The sequence below is a fragment of the Eulemur rufifrons genome, chromosome 20, assembly GCF_041146395.1.
Source record: "Eulemur rufifrons isolate Redbay chromosome 20, OSU_ERuf_1, whole genome shotgun sequence".
In the NCBI taxonomy this organism is placed as follows: Eukaryota; Metazoa; Chordata; class Mammalia; order Primates; family Lemuridae; genus Eulemur; species Eulemur rufifrons.
The window spans coordinates 27,640,933-27,660,414 of NC_091002.1; the positions used below are offsets into that span (position 1 = coordinate 27,640,933).

Consider the following 19,482-nt stretch of genomic DNA (forward strand, 5'->3'; position numbering starts at 1 on the left):
CCACTGCCTGCAAGTTACTACACCACCGCCTATGCTGCTGCAAGAAGAGACACCTCCCCGCAGTGCCTCTAGACCTGTGCTGCAGACCAGTGCTGACCACCAGAACTTTCTGAGACGATGGAAATGGTCCTAGATCTGCACTGTCTAATATGCAGCTGCTAGCCCTGTGTAGCTATGTGAGGTAATACACATGTTAATCGGCTTGATTTAGCCATTCCACAGGAGGTACCTATATCAAACCGTCATGGACACCATAAACATATACAAGTTTTATTTATCAATTAAAGCAATAAAATAAAAATAATTTTTCAACATTTAGATAGTCACACGTGGCCACTGACGACAGCGTGGACTCTAGGCCCAGCTCTAGGTGGTGGGCTGTCTTCCTTCCTGGCCTCCTTTTTTGAGTCCCTTCTCCCTGCTCTCTCCATGTGAGGTTCTTCCTCCTGTCAGCAGGGTGCAACAGCCACCTGTCACTCTCACAGAACCTCACTCCCACTCAGGTGTCACCAGAACACATCTTTTATTAACAGTGGAAAAAGAGCACCTTTGATGCATATGGAAATGAGATCGCCAGCAGGCTGGAAGTCTCAGGGACCACGAAAATCTCTAAGGGCTATTCAGCTGCCCAGAGGAGAAATCTGACATCCTCTCCCTGCCATGGAGGGGCAGTCCCTGCTCCCAATGGGATGGGCAGAGGCTAAAGTCTGAGATGCTGAAGAGACCTGTCTCTCTCACCAGAGCGGATGGATCTTTCTGGCAAACAATGGGTCTCTGCCCTCCAGGCCTCCTCCCTCCCCTCCCTCTCTGCCTCCCTCCCCCAAGATTCCTCATCCTAGGCTCAGGTCTAAGGCTCTCCCCACACTCAGGCTGAGTTATCTACTGTCCTTCTGGTCCCCAAGGCACTGTCCCCTCACTCGATTGGATGCTCTTGTCTTCAGACTGTGTCTTCTTCATCATTTAACAGTCTTTCCTTTTTATATATAGCCAACACTGCCAAGCACGCCCTACATGCCGGGCACTGCTCTGAGTGTGGTATGTATAACAATTCACTTAATCCTCACAACCGCCCAGTGATTTTCCCCATTTTACTGATGAGGAAACTGAGGCACAGAACAATTGAGTAATTTGCCCAAGGTCCCAGAGCACGTGAAGTGGCCCAGCCATGATTTGAACTAAGGAATTCTGGCTCCAGAGCTTGCACTGTTAATTTGTAATCACCTCTCCAGCATTACCACGCATTCTATAATGTACCCGTTTGCCTCCTGTATGATCTCCTCTTCTGGTAGTAAAATCTCCAACCACGGAGAGTGTCCCCAGACTACATCTTCTTTTTTAGAAACAGAGGTGTGGGGGCCCAGCCTCCGGCCCAGTCAGGCCGTTGGCTGAGCTGAGCATAGTTGTTGTCGACTAAGAAGGACAGCAAGGCATAAAAAGCAACATTAGTGGGCCGGGCGTGGTGGCTCACGCCTGTAATCCTAGCACTCTGGGAGGCCGAGGTGGGCGGATCGTTTGAGCTCAGGAGTTCGAGACCAGCCTGAGCAAGAGCGAGACCCCATCTCTACCAAAAATAGAAAGAAATTATATGGACAGTTAAAAATATATATAGAAAAATTAGCCGGGCATGGTGGTACATGCCTGTAGTCCCAGCTACTTGGGAGGCTGAGACAGGAGGATCGCTTGAGCCCAGGAGTTTGAGGTTGCTGTGAGCTAGGCTGATGCCACGGCACTCACTCTAGCCTGGGCAACAGAGAGAGACTCTGTCTCAAAAAAAAAAAAAAAAAAGCAACATTAGTGAAACGGGCAAACTTGAGTTCACATCCCTGCCACCTTCAGGGACTTGGGCTGGCCACTTGCTCTCTCTCAGGCTGGTTTCCTTCCTTGAACTTCTCTGAGCTTTGCATTCCTCATTTGTAAAATGGGAATAATATTATCTACCTTACAGGGTTGTTCTGACAAATTCAAAATATTTATATTGAGGGTTCAGCACATAATCTGCAATTAATAAATAGTGGTTATTGTTATTATTAAAGCTTGGACATCTTTTGTGCCAGACACTGTGCTAAGCCCTAAGAGATAAGGGAACAAAGACGAATCAGAGAAGCACAAGGACGTCGTCAACAATGACACACAGGAGGATGTGAAGTTGGCATAAGAGCTTCTGGTTCCATGAGGGGTATTTGCTTTAATCTTAGAAAATTACCCACACCATTTGCTTTCTTCAGAGAGATCAGAGGACTTCTGCTTCTGGAAGATGGAATAGACTTACTTTTCCCTATACTTCCCACGAAGCACAACTAAAACCCTGAACATTAGATATAAGGCAAACGTTAGAAGATTTGGAGAGGTAGAAAGGTATAAAGAAGAAGGTAGACTGGCTAAGGACCTCAGGACCAAAAGAATGACAGGGCATTGAGTTCCCTGGGTTTTCTTTCTTTCCTTATGTATCCCAGACTGGGTACTGCACAAGCTGGCAACCCAGAAACATCAATGGGTACAGACAAAAAGCACCCCAAGAAAAGCCTACTCTCTCTAGCCAAAGGACCAGGGAAGGGACAGCCTGGCAAGACAGAAAGCTTTTGGACAATAACTGCTTACTCCAGCCAAACACCATAAACAGCAGCCTTGGCAGCAAAGGCAAGTGGGGAAGCCTAGATATCCGCCCTTGCCAGGCTAAAGCAAGGTGCCCCCCGCTCCCAGCAGGGTGGTGTCAGAGAAGGCTGAGTGGGGAGCAGGTGATTTTATCTACACCAGGCAGTAATGAATCCTCCCTTTCCCCCTGGCGTCAGTGGGGACCACGTGGGGAGTCTAGACTTTCACCACTCCCTGGCAGTAACCAGGCATGAGTAGAGGCCGAGGGGGGAGCCTAAATTCCCATCCCTACTCAGCAGTGACAGGAGCCCCTTCGAGTCCCAAGTGTCAAAGGAGGCCAAGTGAAGAACCTCGACTTCCAACTCCACCTACAAGTAACTGGGCAGCATCCCCTGCCTCACCTACCGGGGCAATGTCAGAGGAGGCCTGCTAAAACACAAGACTCAAATAAGATCTGGAGTCTTATAATGTCCAAAATGTCCAGGTTTCAATCAAAAATCACTTGTCCTACCAAGAACCAGGAAGATCTCAAATTAAATGGTAAAAGACAATCAACAGATGTTAACACAAAGACAACGTAGATGTTAGAATTATCTGAAAAGGTTTTAAAGTAACCATCATAAAAATGCTTCAGTGAGCAACTGTGAACACATGAAACAAATGAAAAAAAATAGAAAGTCCCAGAAAAGCAATAAAAGATATAAAGAAGAAAAACTGGAAAAAATATAATAAATGGGTTTATCGGGACATAAAAAGAGCACTTATTTCTTCCTATTGCTGTTGCAACAAATTACCAAGAAGGTTAACAGTGTAAGACGCCACTCCTTGATTGACTCACAGTTCCTCAGGTCAGGAGTCCAGCATGGTGTGACCGGATTCCCCGGGTCTCACTGGGCTAAAATCAAGATATCAGCAGGGTGCAGTTCTCATCGGGGCTGGAGGTTCTCTTCCAAGCTCCCTAGTTGTTGGCAGAATTCATTTCCTTCTCCCACTTTCCATGTGGCCCCTTCCAGAGATGCCCCAGCCACAGAAAGTCAGGCATTTTCCTACTTCTAATTTCTCTTACTCACCCTCATGCCGCATGTCTCTCTGACTCTTCCGCCTTCCGCTTCTGTTTGTAAGGGCTCATGTGATTACATTGGGGACATCCAGATAATCCAGAACAATCTCCCTATTTTAAAATCAGTAATCTTCATTACATCTGCAAAGTCCCCTTTGCCACGTAACATCATATATTCATGGTGTAACACCAGCAGGTAAAGGTCACAGGGGCCAAAATTCTGCCTACCACAAGTGCCTGGTGTGTGCCAAGCACTATTCTTGGCATTTAGGAAACTTCAGTGGACAAAACAAACAAAATGCCTTGTCTTCATGGAATTTATATTCTAACTAGAGGTATAAAAACACATGGGCTTTCAGCCACATGACTTTGAGCCTTCATCTTTCAGCTTTCCTTTGGTTAGGTGCCAACTGAATTCCTGCTCTTTTTTTTCCCTCCTAACCAGGGAGGCCCAAGCATTTGTGGAGGAGTATGAAGGAGCCTTGGGAAAGGGGAAAGGCAAGCAACTCTACGCCTACAGGATGCTGATGGCTAAGGTGTGTGATGCGGGGGCAGCAAACCTGTCGGGGTGGGGGGGGGGTGCTGCTCAGCTTCGGAACCTGGGGGACGGAACACAGTAGCCATCTGCCCAGCCTCACCATTTGTGCCCAGCTGACCCCAAAATCCTGAGCGTGAGGGCCACCTAACCATTCTGATTCATGCAAGAGTGGAAACCAACTGTATCCTGCCAATTTGCCCATATTCATCTGTGAGGGCTTCAACATATTTGAAACTTGTTTCCTCTCCAGTAAATAAACTCACAGAATCAACAATGTTAAAACCACTGGGATCTTATTTTCCCAACCCCAAATCAGGACACTGGTTTGGTTGGAGACCCAGAAGGGCTGTGGTGTAGTCAGGGTCACATCAATGGTAAACAGTGATGTGCCCAGAGGGGTGGTGAGAGCTCTGTTTTGTGAGTTGTGTTGTAACCTGGACTTCTGATTCAGGCAAGGATAACGTCCTATGATTGGATATTTGATGTGAGACTGATGGAAGTATCGTTCCTTCCCCACTGATTTGAGAAACTACCATTCTCACTCACTTAATTCTTATATAGAGCCTATTTCAGGGCTTTTATTCTGAACAATCATTGGATATCATCATCTCACTATTAGTTCTGATGCCTGATAGTTCCTACATGCCCATTTTCTCCTTTGTTTTTCAAAAATATCTTGACTTGTCTTGCCTGTGTTTCCATATGCACTTTTTAAATCACTTTGCCAACTTCCAATATAGCTCCTTGAGATTTTGATTAGAATTTTTTAATCTGTGATTTAATTTGGGAAAACTTATCTATATATAATATTTAGTCTTCACATCTAAAAATACTAGGCATTCCTTATTTTACATCCTTCAGCAAAGTTTGTCATTTTCTTCATATAGATCTCTTCCATGTTTTAAGTTTGTTTCTTTTTTCTTTCTTTCTTTCTTTCTTTTTTTTTTTGAGACAGAGTCTCACTCTGTTGCCCAGGCTAGAGTGCCGTGGCATCAGCCCAGCTCACAGCAACCTCTAACTCCTGGGCTTAAGCAATCCTCCTGCCTGAGCCTCCCGAGTAGCTGGGACTACAGGCATGTACCACCATGACTGGCTAATTTTTTCTATATATATTTTTAGTTGTCTGGCTAATTTCTTTCTATTTTTTTTTTTTTTTTAGTAGAAACAGGGTCTTGCTCTTGCTCGGACTGGTCTCCAACTCCTGAGCTGGAGCAATCCTCCCGCCTCGGCCTCCCAGAGTGCTAGGATTACAAGCATGAGCCACCACGCCCAGCCTTAAGTTTGTTTCTATGTAGTTTATACTCTAGTTGCTTTTGCAAATGGCATCATTTTCCATGTATTTAATAACTAGTTATTGGTGGTACATAGGAAAGCTACAGATTTATGTGTTAATATTATATCTAGCTTCCTTATTGTACTCTGTTATTAATTCTAATCATTTTCATCTGACTAGGTACACAAGATATTTTTGTCAGATTTTCCTAAATGTGACATATCATTCCTATCCTAGAGTGTGGGTTAGCAATCCTAGAACAGTATGAGTTGACGATGACGATCATAGGTCTTCCTGCCTTTGCAGCACTTCAGTGAGAATGGCTCTAGTGTTTCACATTAAATTCATGGGAGTTGTTGGCTTGAAATGGACTTTCTTTCTTGTAATAAAAAATTATCCTCTGGTTATAGTTTAGTAAGACTTCCATTTTATTGGAAATAGGTAATAGGTTTTGTTAAACATCTTTTCCTTTCTGTTATTAAACCTCAGTCACGGTACATAATTTTTAACACCACAGACACATTTGATTTTCCAGTATCTTACTTATGATTTTTATATACATTTTTATAAGATTGCTCTGAATCTGTGTGTGTGTGTGTGTGTGTGTGTGTGTGTGCATGTGTATGCATGCATGCTATCTTGGCAGATTTTACTATTTAGGGCTGCACTTGCTTTATAATATTAAATGAGTAGCATTATTTCCTCTTTATGCTGTAAATCTGTTTATGAAGCATGATTATTCCTTCTTTGAAAATTGTAAAGATGATACCCTTAAAAATGTAGAGATTGAGAGCCATTTTTATAAAATACCTTGGTAATTTTTTTCATTTTTTTCCCTGTTTATTGATGTATTTAAGTTTTAACTTTTTCTTAGAGCCATTTTGATAATTCATATTCTTCCTGAAACTGGATCATCATCTCATTAAAATTTTCATGTATATTAACAGAGAGTTGCATATGGTAGCCCCATAATTTTTGTAATTACTTTTTTTTCTTTTTTTCCATGGAGTAGTTTAAGAAGCAAGTAATTACTTTTTATATCTGTTGGATTTGAATCTTTTTTTATATCTAATATTTTTTTAGTTATAATTGCCTGGCAAGTATTTATGGGTCATTATATTAATTTTGTCTAAAAACTATTTACCACTTAACAACTGCACACTCAGATTTTTTTCCCAACTGAGGAATGTGCTCTTCAAATATATTTTTTTCTAGTTTTTTACTGTTACAAACAATGCTACAAAAACACCTTTATTCATTTATCTTAGATACATATGTTTTTGATTACAATAGGACAGAGTCTGTTCCTAAAATAGTACTGCTGATTCAAAAGTATGCATATTTTAAATTTTACTACACATTTCCAGATTATTTTTACCAATGTGTAGCAAATCATGCTCAAATGAACAAAGTCTGAGAATGACTTCTCCTTGTTAGTTATGAATGTTATTATCTTTTAAACTAATCTAATTGGTTTTTTAATAGGTTATTATTCTTTTAATTTGCACTCACTATCTTTTTTATTGTGGTAAGAACACTTGAGATCTAACTTCTTAACAAATTTTTAAGTGTGCAATGCAGTATTGTTAACTATAGGAATGATGCTGGCATGGTGGCTCATGCCTGTAATCCTAGCAGTCTTGGAGGCCAAGGCAGGGGGATCTCTTGAGGTCAGGAGTTCGAGGAATGATGTTATATAGCAGATCTCTAGACAAATATATCTTTGATAAATGATTCTGTTCAATTACGTTTCTGTCCAAATGTCTCCAGCTTCCTCCTTAGGAAAAGGATCGATGCCCATCCTCTGCCCTCTTGTTTTAAATTCTTTTCTTTTTCTCTCTTTGCAATCTCAGAAATTTCTCTGGTTTGTTCTCAATATCATTGAATCCATTTACCTCTGTGTCAATTATAGTCAATTACAGTCTTTATTTTTTCTAACGTTTCTTTTCATTCAAGTATTGAACTCTTGATTTCCCGGCAATCCTTCCATATCTCACTGTATTCTTTTTAAAATCTCCAATTGGTATCCTTTTAGAAGCCATGTTTCTTGCATCCTATTAACAACGCTGACCTGCTTCCTAGAATTTATTTATGCATCCCGGAGGAAATATTTTCCACAAATATCAAAGAATGGTGTTGCTTCTTCCTGGTTCTGCAGTCATATTTCTCAGGCCTCACTGGTTGTTTTCATTTCAGTCACCCAGACCCAGATTTCACCCATAGACGGGACATGCAGCTTGCCTGCGTACTGCGGGACCACGATCTGAAAACTTTTTTCCTATATGTAGCTTGAGAGCAAGATGATATGACAACTAATAACCCAGTCCCAGGGCCAGCAGCTACCATCTCACACAACCCCGAGGAAGGGGCTTGGGGTCTCCTGCCCACACCACCAGCCTAGTTTTCTGACACTGTCAGCCAATGAAGGATAAGAGCTTCCATGCCAGAGCATCTCCCAGGCCTCGCTCTGCCTCTGCCCAAGTTCCAGAGCATCACCTTTCAGTCCCAGATACCCATAGCCTTGAGGGTCTGTCAGGTGGTTGCCAAGGAACCAACTGTCAGGCTGTGCCTCCAGGGGCCTCACTTGGCAACGTTCATTACCCTACTGAGCCTCAGCCTTGCAAGCTTATATTTTGTACTGATTTTATCAGCACTCTGACAGTGGATCCATCTCTACGGAAGGACTCACATTAATAAAGCTTATGAGACTGATATATAAAACCAGATGCTGGATTATTAATTTACAAGGAGAAATAACTGATGCAAGAACTGGAATATTGGAAGTCCACATCAGCAGTGCCTTTTATTTTTGATAGTGGAGTTAGTTATATGTGAGACTAAACCATCATCCCGATTCCTGTCTATTAATTTACCATGAAAGTCACTGCCATAGAACCCAAAATACTCATGGCCCAGGTGATCAGCAAATACTCTCTTCCTACACAGGAAGTCAGATGAGCCAAAGATTATTTCTGAGCACAGAATCGGAACTAGGGAGTGTAGATGAAGCAGGGAGACTGGAGGGCCCATTGTCTGTCATCTGCCATCCCCAAGTCCTCCTTATCTCTGCCTTCACTACCAAGAAACCAGTCTTTTGCTTATGGGCCCCTCTTCTCTTTAGCATTTGTGATCATCTCTCTCTTCTGACAGCTGGTTCCTTTTTTATATGGTAATCATCCAATCAGGATAGGGTCAAAACCCTATCTGGAAAACCAGGTCTGGAAGCCTGTCTGATTCCTTCACATACATTTCCCCTTTCATCCTTTAGTGAATTTACGGGGGAAAAATCTCATTTCCTTCATGAACAAATTCTTTAGGAGAACTTTTAATAATGGAAACTGGGCCTGCTATTTTCTAGGAATTTTTTTAGTCCCCAAAGGGATTTATTTCCAGGGAGTAGGACTGGCGGAGAGAAGCCCCTTGAAGAGTTGACAAAACACCCCACCGTTAGACAGACAACTACCCAGGTCTCTAGTTGGTACAAATCCTGGGGGTCAGAGCTGGGAACAGACCACAGGAGGGGGCAAAATGCCTTCCTAACTCCTCTCAGCAAAGCGAGGCTGTTGTCTCTCAGGAGAAGAATGCAGCCATTGGTTGAGATCTCTTTGTGTTCCACCAGCCTTGGAGTTTAGCGATAATTCCTATGGGATTTAGCACATGACTGTCTGCCAAATGTGGGTGTGAGAGTTGTGAGACTTCTTTCTTCCCCTGAATTTTTGTTTTAAGATGAAGAAAGTTGTATCAGAGGTTGCTAAGGCAATTTGATCCCCCAAACCAGAAATTGTACACAGAATTTCTAAGTTTGTATATAAACTGTCCAAACTTGGAATTTTATCAGCACTGTAGACAAACTCGAGGTCTTGCCGTGGCCGTGGCTTCTCCATCACTCCACACCTGACCGTGGAAAAGTGAAGGCTTGAACACCCACCTCTGGCAGCCTGGACTCAAGGACTGCTGGAGACGGGGACCCGAGACAGCAGCCTCATCCAGGTGTCAACCTCATGTTGACACGTTGGCAACGACATGCCCCTCCTACATGCCCCTTCATGCTTCAGCACAACAACGAATTGAGGGTTTTACCTGTTTTCTTTCAGAAATGGGTCAAGTTTAAGAGAGACTTTGATAATTTCAAGACTCAATGTATTCCCTGGGAAATGAAGATCAAGGGCATTGAAAGTGAGTATTTTGACGTCACTGGTTTTTAGTTGGTTTTCTGAAGAGTTTTCCAAGAGTTTGGATGGTTTCCTTGGACTTCTGATTAGATTATTGCATTGATTCTGTTGTATTAGAAAAATAAGAATGGGTCTTGAACTGGTCAGACTGAGATTTAATTCTACTTCTTTGCTTTCTGATTATAGGAGCTTAGGCAAGTAGGTTCATGCCATAGAGCCTCAGGTCATTGGTCTAGGAAAGAAAATGGAGATGAGGATGTTGTTCCACAGACTGATGTGAAAATTGAACCCATCACAGACTATAAAGTGCTCAATAGTGTCAATTTCCTCCTGCAACACCAAAACCCACCGTCTTCTCTCTCTCTAGGTCACTTTGGGTCTTCAGTGGCGTCATATTTCATCTTTCTCCGATGGATGTATGGAGTTAACCTTGTCCTTTTTGGCTTAATATTTGGACTAGTCATAATCCCAGAGGTAAGAAAAGAACTTCTATTAATATATCTTTAGATAGTTTGTCATGACGGCCATCTTCAATTACATCAACCAAATACTCTCTGTTTTACAAAGAACCAGTCATTTATTTTAAATTCTATACTCACATCAATTGCCCAGACTGTTCAGGACAAAGAATAGGACCAAAATATTTCTGTTTCTGAATTAAGAGGTGAAAACGGATATGTCCTGCTCTGAGAAGGAAGGTATTTAACCCAGTATATGAATAGAGACCTGTGCGTTTGTGTTTTCTCCACTCACACCAATGTCATTGTGTCGCTACCCCAGGTACTGATGGGCATGCCCTATGGAAGTATTCCCAGGAAGACAGTGCCTCGGGCTGAGCAGGAAAAAGCCATGGACTTTTCTGTCCTTTGGGATTTTGAGGTACTATTGCCAACATGCCAATGCTCTTTCACTTTGTGATTGTGAAGCCTAAAGATTGCGTGGATTTGTGAAATAGTGTGTTTAATTATTGAAAAACCAGTGCTTTAATAAATAGGATCTCAGCACTAGGCTAGATGAGCTCCATGTCTCTCAACAGTCCTCCCAGGTCTCCTTCATGGGCTCCTCCCACCAGCCACACCCCATGAGGCCATGGCTCCCCTCTTTCTGCCGGTTCTCTGCAAGGTGATCTCGCAGTGTGGTTTTTTCCTCCCTGTTCCACATTAAGACCCCGGCTCTATCCTTACTGCAGGCTTTCCCCTGGTTTCACAGGACATCATCAGCTGAATGTCCAAACTGCTCCTCAAATTCAACACCTATCCAGCCAAAACCCATGTCTCTCTTTCCCGTCTCCTTAATGGAACCACCATTCATCCATCATCCAAGTCTGAAGTCTGAAAGTCATCCTACACTTCTTCCTCTTCCTCACCAGCCCCCCCCCATCCAATCAATTGCTAAAGCTGAGCCTACCTACTAAATATTTCTTGAATCTTTTGTAAACTCAATTAAAAACAATGGATTTTATTCCATTGGTGAATGAGAATCAATGAATATCCAAGGAGGAAGAAAGTCTGAATACCTGGGCTGAATAGGAAAAAGCCATGGACTTCTTCCTCCTTTGGAATTTTAAGGTACTATTGCCAACATGCCAAGGCACTTCCATTTTGTAATTGTAAGGCCTAAAGATCACATGGATATGTGTGAAATAGTGGATTTAATTATTGGAGAACCAGTGTTTTAATCAAATAGGATCCCCGCACTAGACAAAATGCTTTTCTATATCCCTCTTATCATCTCTCATACCCTTTGAGTAATGTTCTCCCTTTACCAGGACTACTGTCAAGAATCTTCTACCTCGCCCCCCTGCCTTGGCTCCTAAAATCTCCATTCCCTCTGCGACCAGAAGGATCTTTCTGAAATGCAAATCTCAGTCTGAGCAAGAGCAAGACCCCATCTCTACAAAAAATAGAAAAATTAGCTGGGTGTGGTGGTGCACACCTGTAGTCCCAGCTACTCGGGAGGCTGAGGCAGAAGGATTGCTTAAGCCCGGGAGTCTGAGGTTGCTGTGAGCTAGGCTGACGCCACGGCACTCTACCCTGGGCAACAGAGTGAGACTCTGTCTCAAAAAAAAACCAAAAAGCAAAACAAACAAACAAAAAAAAACAATAACCCCTTGCTGTCATTTACAAAGATGTATAAAAAGTGCTAAAAATCTACATTAATATTACACCTAAATAATCACACCTAAAAAGTGTACTAATTATGCTTACACCTAAAGCCAATTACACCTAAAAACCAAAAATAAAACAAAACAATATTTGAAGTTGGGGTTAGACTGTGAGCCTTATTGTCGATAATTTTCTTTAGAAGTTTTGAAGTATTGCGAAAGCTCACAGACTCCCATCTGCTTCTGGAGTGATAAATATGACCCTGGGGATGGGAACGATCATTTGGGGACAATCACACACAGGCACACTCATGCACAACCCCTTATTCCTAATTTTGTCCCAAGTGTTAACAACACTCTCCTCTCCCTCCTGTAGCTCCATGCTCTGTGTGTAATGGGGAAATGAAGAGATTGAACAAGGGAAAGAGGGAGAGACATGGGGGGATCCTGGAGCCCTGGGGACAAGGGATTAAGGGAAGACAAGAACATCCAGAACTCTTCCTTCTTTCCCTTCAACTCCAGTTAAAACTTGGAGAAAGAAACCCCTGGTAGAATGGAAGGATCTGATGGACACCTGCTTTACTTACAAACCCAGGGCATTTGGCTTTGCCGTCCCACAGGGCTACATCAAGTATTCTGCTCTCTTCTACGGCTACTACAACAACCAGAGGACCATTGGGTGGCTGCGGTACAGGCTGCCCATGGCCTACTTTATGGTGGGGGTCAGCGTGTTTGGCTACAGCCTGGTGATTGTCATTAGATCGTAAGTATGACTGTCTCATCTACAGGCTTTGACTTCTTTTTCACAAAAACAACTCACTCCTCTGGCTGCTCTATGCCTACTTACCTTCTTGTGGGGCATTTAGAGAGAAAGCAAGGAAACAAATACACAAAGCAAATGCGGATTGTAATGTGTGGTATGAAAGAATGTGGGATGTTCTAGAAAATGAGGCAGAAACTCCTTTACATGAGGCTGAGAGCTGCCGGCCACACTGAAAGTCTGGGGAGCAGCATTTGAGACAAAGGAAGAGAATGATGTGCAAAGGCCCTGAGGCAGCAAATATCCTAGTGTGTTCCCCAAATTGGCACAAGGCCAGTGTGGCTTGGGGGGCAGCATGGCACCTGGGAAGGTAAGACCAGAGGTTTGTAAGGCCTTTTTCTGCTTTTCTTCTGAGCTCAGCTTCCCCAGAAAAACTCTTTTGCTCCTCCATAACTCTAGCTTGTGCATTAAAACTGAGCCTGGCACTTATAAAGATATAAACAATAAACTTTTTTTTTTTTTTTTTTTTTGAAACAGAGTCTCACTCTGTTGCCCGGGCTAGAGTGAGTGCCGTGGCGTCAGTCTAGCTCACAGCAACCTCAAACTCCTGGGCTTAAGCGATCCTACTGCCTCAGCCTCCCGAGTAGCTGGGACTACAGGCATGCGCCACCATGCCCGGCTAATTTTTTTTCTATATATATTTTAGTTGTCCGTATAATTTCTTTCTATTTTTAGTAGAGACGGGGGTCTCACTCTTGCTCAGGCTGGTCTCGAACTCCTGACCTCGAGCGATCCACCCGCCTCGGCCTCCCAGAGTGCTAGGATTACAGGCGTGAGCCACCGCGCCCGGCCTAAACAATAAATTTATACTAAGTAATTTTATGTAGCTGTGAATGATCGTGGCAGCCTCTCTGCCCCCAGCTTCTCTCTGTGATCAGAAATGGCCTTTTAATTTGTCTGCACCTTTTAATTCATATTCTTGGGGGAAAAAATTGCACAACCCATAAATTGCCTTCTTCAGAGTCAGCGGACCCATGGGCTGTGGCTGGGGGCTGTTGGGGGAGGGAGCCACAGTCCCCTGCACAAGCCTGACCACCAAGGCCTGCTCGCCCTTCAACAGGGGTATTAGGGGCCACTTCTCCGAGAAGACTGTAGGAGCTGTGTCTCCGGGAGAGGGGTGGAGCCCTCCTAAAGCCTAGTTAGAACCCCTGAAAGGGCAACGGGGAAGCCTGGCTTGGCTTTCTATGTTATCATCTCAGGGGAAAAAGCTACCATGGGCGAGACCCCGCCCAGCACTCAACAGTGACCACTAGGTGCTATTCAGCTGCCTAGCTCTATCAAGCAAAAGGGAGAAATAAAGAGACGGGCTGGGTTTTATTCTTAGCCCTTATGTTGTTACTATTCCCCTGCTATTATCCCAGATAAGTACAGGGATATGGAATGTTTCCATGATGAACCAAAAATGCTAACTAAGCCCTGTGGCACAGCAAATCCAAAAGCCCAAACCATAAGACAGAGTTAGAGAGGCACACAAACCACACACGCACCCCCGTAATACCTGGTAGACCCCTGCTTGGGATTCCCACAGGGCCAGGCTCTGGGAGCACAGGTTGAGGACAGAGAGGATGGAGTAGGAAGGTCCAAGGCACTTTTATCCAAGCTTGCTTAAGAAAAGGATGTGAGCATTACCTGACTGTCGTACCCAGTGCCTCAGGGTTTCTTGGGTTTTATATTAGAAAAAAATATGTTCTGTCCAAGAAAATATATGACTTAGAAGGGGATATTCATCTTTGAGAAGAGTCCCCATAGTCTATGGCCATACTACCCCGAATGCGCCCAATCTCCTCTGATCTCAGAAGCTAAGCAGGGTCGGGCCTGGTTAGTACTTGGATGGGAGAAGAGTCCCCTCAAAGAGTTCTCAAACTGCATTTGCAGATGAGTCAAGCCACAGGAAATCAGGTGTGAGGGTAGAAAACATGGTCAAGTGTCCTGCATCCTACAGGCTCTTTGGTGCCCAGGTGACACCATATGTGCTTCAGGGGACTCTGAATTTGGGGGGAAAGGGGCCCTGCTTATACTCAAAGCTATCTTGGCTCTAGCTTGCTCACTCATTAGATGTCAGCTACCTGTTCATCTGCCACTCGTGCCCAAGACTGGCTCAGGCCAAGGTTCCCTGGGGGTGACGCAGCAGAATCAGGGCAGGCATCACAACAGTGGTGTGTGCCCTACAGGATGGCCAACAATACCCAGGGGAGCACAAGCGATGGGGAGAGTGATAACTTCACGTTCAGCTTCAAGATGTTCACCAGCTGGGACTACCTGATTGGGAATTCAGAGACGGCCGACGGCAAATATGCCGCCATCACCACCAGCTTCAAGGTAGTCACCCCAGAGCAGTTCCCACTTCTGGGGAGCTCCAGGTCCCTCCGGTCATTGGGAGATTTCTCCAAGCTGCAGCATAGGAAATAAAATCCCCAAATAATTTGTGGCAAGAGCTTTCCTGGAAGCACAAGCCCAGCTCTCAAGCCCTCAAGAAAGCAAACAGGTGGCTGGCGCTCATCATTCTTAATATGGCAGAGAAGCCAGATGCCGAGATCTGCTCCTGCCTGTTTCCCATGGAACAGCTTTCTGCTGGAGAAAGTGGAAGGACTCCTTGGGGGTAGCATTTCTCAACCTTTTCTGCACTCTAGAATCACCTAAGGAGCTTTAAATATCTCCTAAGTCCCGCCTACACAGATTCTGATGTAGTTGGTCGGGTCTAAGGTCCTGACATTGGTTTTTGCTTTGTTTTGTTTTGTTTTGTTTGAGACAGGATCTTGCTCCATCGCCTGGAGTGCAATGGTGACTATTATAGCTCGCTGCAACCTTGAACTCCTGGGCTCAAGCGATCCTCCTGGCTCAGCCTCCCAAGTAGCTGGGACTACAGGCATGAGCCACTACATCCAGCTAATTATCTTATTTTTTGTAAAGATGAAGTCTCACTATGTTGCCCAGGCTGGTCTTGAACTGCTGAGCTCAAGCAATCTTCCCATCTCAGCCTCCCAAAATGCTTTGGGATTATAGGCACGAACCACTGTACTCGACCCTGATGTTTGTTTTTTAAAAGCTCCCCAAGTGATTAGAGCACCCAGAAAGAGTTGAGAACCCTGGTTTGGGGGTATAAGAATAAAGAAACCAACCCTGTGTTTCTCACAATCCACAACAATTACAACTAATTATCTCGTTCGTTTGTTCACAAGAGAGATTTGCGGTGGCCTACAGAATTATAGTCCATAAAAAATCACCATCCAGATGGTAAACACATGGATGAAGGCCCAAGCTGTGACGTCAAAGCACTGCACATTATGTTTTCTCCCCCATGACTGTAAAAACCATTCCACGTTCTTGATGGTCCATTATTCCTCCTGTGTAATCAGACTTTTTCCCCCCAGGACCTGGCGGAGATCAGATCTACACGGCAACTGCACTTGGCTGTCTTCTCTTTGTCCCTCTCCTCTCCCCAGTCCTTCTTCCTGCAGATGACAGGGACCTCCAACAGGCAAAGGGCTTGGGCTCAGGAACTCACTGCATGGGTTTCATGAGCCCCCGAGTCCTATGGGGTTGGCAGTGGGTGGAACGGGGTGGGGGGGGCTGTCTCTTCTCCTTCTCAAAGCGATGGGGGGCTATGGCCACCTGCATCCAAGGGCAAGGTAGGGGCAGATGGGGGCTTTGACTCTTCCTCTAGACCTATCAGAAAGAGATGAGGATCACTGCCTGTGAAGCACTTTGAATATCTGAGAAGCAGAAAGACTTCTTTGAGTCTATTAAAAACAGACATCATAAATGCACTTACGTAACAGGGCAGACACGAGAATTATGAGTTAAGACTTTGGTGTCTAGGAGACCTCATTTTTCATCCTGGCTCTACCACTTACTACCTGTGTCTTTATAGTTATTGATGCAGGGCACAAGGTTAATCATCAAAAATCAAGTGTATTTTTGTCTACTAGCAGAAAAAATTAGAAAATACTTTTTAAATTCTATTTACAATAGTACGAAAAAACCCTGAAATTCCTAGGAATAAATTTAATCTAAGACCAAATCTATTACACCAAGAAGTATAAAATATTGCTGAAAGAAATTAAGAAACCCTAAATAAATGGAGAAATAGGCCATGCTTATGGATTAGAACAGGGATTGGCAAACCATGGCCCAAGGGCCAAAGCCAGCCTGCTGCCTACTTTAGTAAATAAAGTTTTATTGAAACAAAGCCATGCCCATTTATTTACATATTGTCCATGGTTGCTTTCCGGCTACAATGGCATAGTTGAGCAGTTGTGAGAGAGACCATATGGCCTACAAAGCCAAAAATATTTACTATCCAGCTTTTTATAGAACAAATTTGCCAACCCCTAGATTAGAAGACTCACGATTGTTAAGATTCAATTGGAATCTACCTGATCTGTAGATTTAAAACAATCCCAATCAGTTACTGAAATCTCTCGGGGCCTTGGTATCTGTAATGTGGGTAATAATAGTAACTACTCTATAGGTTAGTTGTTGGAATAAAGGAGAATAATGCATGGAAAATGTTTGGTACCATGTCTGGCATATGGTGAATATTCAATAAATCTAAGTTTTTCTTACTATGTGTACCAAAATAGCAGTAACAACAAAATGTATTTTCTCAAAGAAAATAACATTCTCCATAGGGCACAGTGCATTCTATCTCCCTGCTGTATTATTTCATTTATGGAAATACAGAGTAGCACTCATAGAGGCCACCAGCAGTGGTTCCTGTTGGTTTCTGGTCTAACATTGCTCACATCTCATTTTCACATGTTAAGGAATCAATAGTGGATGAACAGGAGAGTAACAAAGAGGAAAATGTGCATCTGACAAGATTCCTTCGTGTCCTGGCCAACTTCCTCATCATCTGCTGCTTGTGTGGCAGTGGGTACCTCATTTATTTTGTGGTGAAGCGATCCCAGGAATTCTCCAAAAAGCAGAATGTCAGCTGGTATGAAAGGAATGAGGTAAGCAGGACGTCTCTGAAGAGGTCAACCCCAAGGGCAAATGCTGCGATCACTGGTTCCTCTTCCACTCGGCCGAGTCATCAAAGGCTGGGTTAGAAGACTTGTTTTCAAATGTGAAATTATATTCCTTTCCAGTCACGTAGCATAAACACCTTGAACTAAGAGTCGTCTGTTATTAGGCTTCGGGGGCTGGCTCCCAGAACTAGATAAAACTGGATTATAATTAGCATGTCCATCAATGGGAGGGCCAATTGTCCAATACCGATGGCTAGAAAGGTGACTCTCTCGCAAGGACACTAATTCCATCAGATCTTGTGGCTGTCAGTAGTTTGTTCCTACCCACTTGTATTTTAGGATTCATGAGGGCACCGCGTCACCCAGTTTTGTCGTCTGTGGGTTTTTGGTTTTGTTATTTAATTGTTTTGTCCCATTTTTACATGGGAATTCAGGGAGATTCAAAAATCATTTTGTGGCTATCACTCTCTTCCCAGATTTCCAAGTTATCGTTTTTAATGTGAAGATACATTCACCATTAAGATCATCATCTTCTCTTAGGATAAAGTCCTCAGTGGCTTCCCCTGACTTACACCCCAGTCACTCTTCCCCCTTCTCTAAGCTGAGGCTACACTGGCCTCTGTCCTATTGAAATGCCTTTTCCCTCATACCCCCAGTTCACTCCACTAATTTCAGGTCTGAGCTTAAACATCATATCCTTATTGCTATTAAATGCTTTATGTACTTACCATTTGTAACATTTTCCACTTTCATGATGATTAACTAGTTACGTAATTATCTACCTCTACCCAAGCCCTTTTGGGCAAGTATATGTGTCTTTTTTGATTCTTTGTTACATCTTCAGAATTTGGCACAGTGATTCACATATAGTAGATGCTCAATAAATAAGAGATGGAGGAATGACAAAGGAGAAAACTATTCACTGAATACCCCCAACGGACTTGGCACTGTCTATGCATTATTTTATTCATGCTTCATAGCATACTGGAAGACAGACATCATTGTTCCCAGTTGTTGCAGGAAGTATCTGAGCCCCAGAAAGGTGAGGACACACAGCTTGGTAGTAATGGAGTCAGGGTGAGGACCCAGTACCTGTGTGGCTCTGAGTATCTCTGATGCCTTATTTTTGATTGCGTGAGCTTGCTTCCAACCAACTCTAGATCAGTGCAGCCAGATGTCAACTCACATACTCCCAATTTGGAGGCCCCAACGTCACTCCTGACCTGGCCAGAATGGGTTAGGGATATGGGAACGGCAAGGACTCTGGGGCCCCTGTGCAGGATGGGAGAACCAGGGAATAGAGTCAGAGGGGGAATCCCTTCCATGAAGCCCTCTCTGGGTCACTAGGCTATGCGAGGCATATGGAAGACGCCCAGGATGGAATCTGCCCTTAAGGGGATTGCAGTTTCCTTAGGACGCAGGCTCGACAAGAATCAGCCAAAGCACAAACAACCAGGCAGGAATGATGTGATCGAATAAGATGTTTTGGGTCACAGATGAAAATGTCCATGAGCGCTGGAGAGGCAGCGGAATTCTGTGGCAAAGGCAGCGATTAGGCTGAGCATTGGACAAACATAAAGAAGGGTAGTGGTGGGTGTGGCGCAGGGATGGCTGCTAAGGTGAGAACTGCATGAGCAGGTATGGAAGTGAGGAGATGACAAGAAGCCAAGTCAAGGGTCAATGTGAGAAGGAGTAGGAGTCTCGGGACCAGCCCAGAAGAGTTGGCCAACTTGCAATTTGGTCAATAGTTCAAGGATTTACTTTCCACTGGGTGCGCAGTTTTAGTTGCAGAAAGACGTCTTATGGTGGTCAGATTCAGTTATATGAGACAGGATTCTCCCAAAATAGGAGCCAAAGTGTATTGCTTGGTGCTTTAACCAGGCTCTGGGCTAGTAGACTTACATACATTATCTCCTCTGACTCTTACAACAAAGACTGTCATCACTCTTTACA

At 43.8% G+C, this 19,482-nt stretch overlaps 1 protein-coding gene across 1 annotated transcript in view; it reads left to right on the top strand.

Moving 5' to 3' along the window:
* TMC2 (transmembrane channel like 2) overlaps positions 1 to 19,482 on the top strand; it is a 54,393-nt gene that overhangs the window by 14,752 nt on the left and 20,159 nt on the right. The window contains exons 4-10 of the mRNA XM_069495768.1: positions 4,098 to 4,188; positions 9,558 to 9,639; positions 10,003 to 10,109; positions 10,416 to 10,514; positions 12,360 to 12,502; positions 14,731 to 14,878; positions 17,326 to 17,514. Coding sequence (XP_069351869.1) covers positions 4,098 to 4,188; positions 9,558 to 9,639; positions 10,003 to 10,109; positions 10,416 to 10,514; positions 12,360 to 12,502; positions 14,731 to 14,878; positions 17,326 to 17,514 — 859 coding nt within the window. The remainder of the gene's footprint in view (positions 1 to 4,097; positions 4,189 to 9,557; positions 9,640 to 10,002; positions 10,110 to 10,415; positions 10,515 to 12,359; positions 12,503 to 14,730; positions 14,879 to 17,325; positions 17,515 to 19,482) is intronic.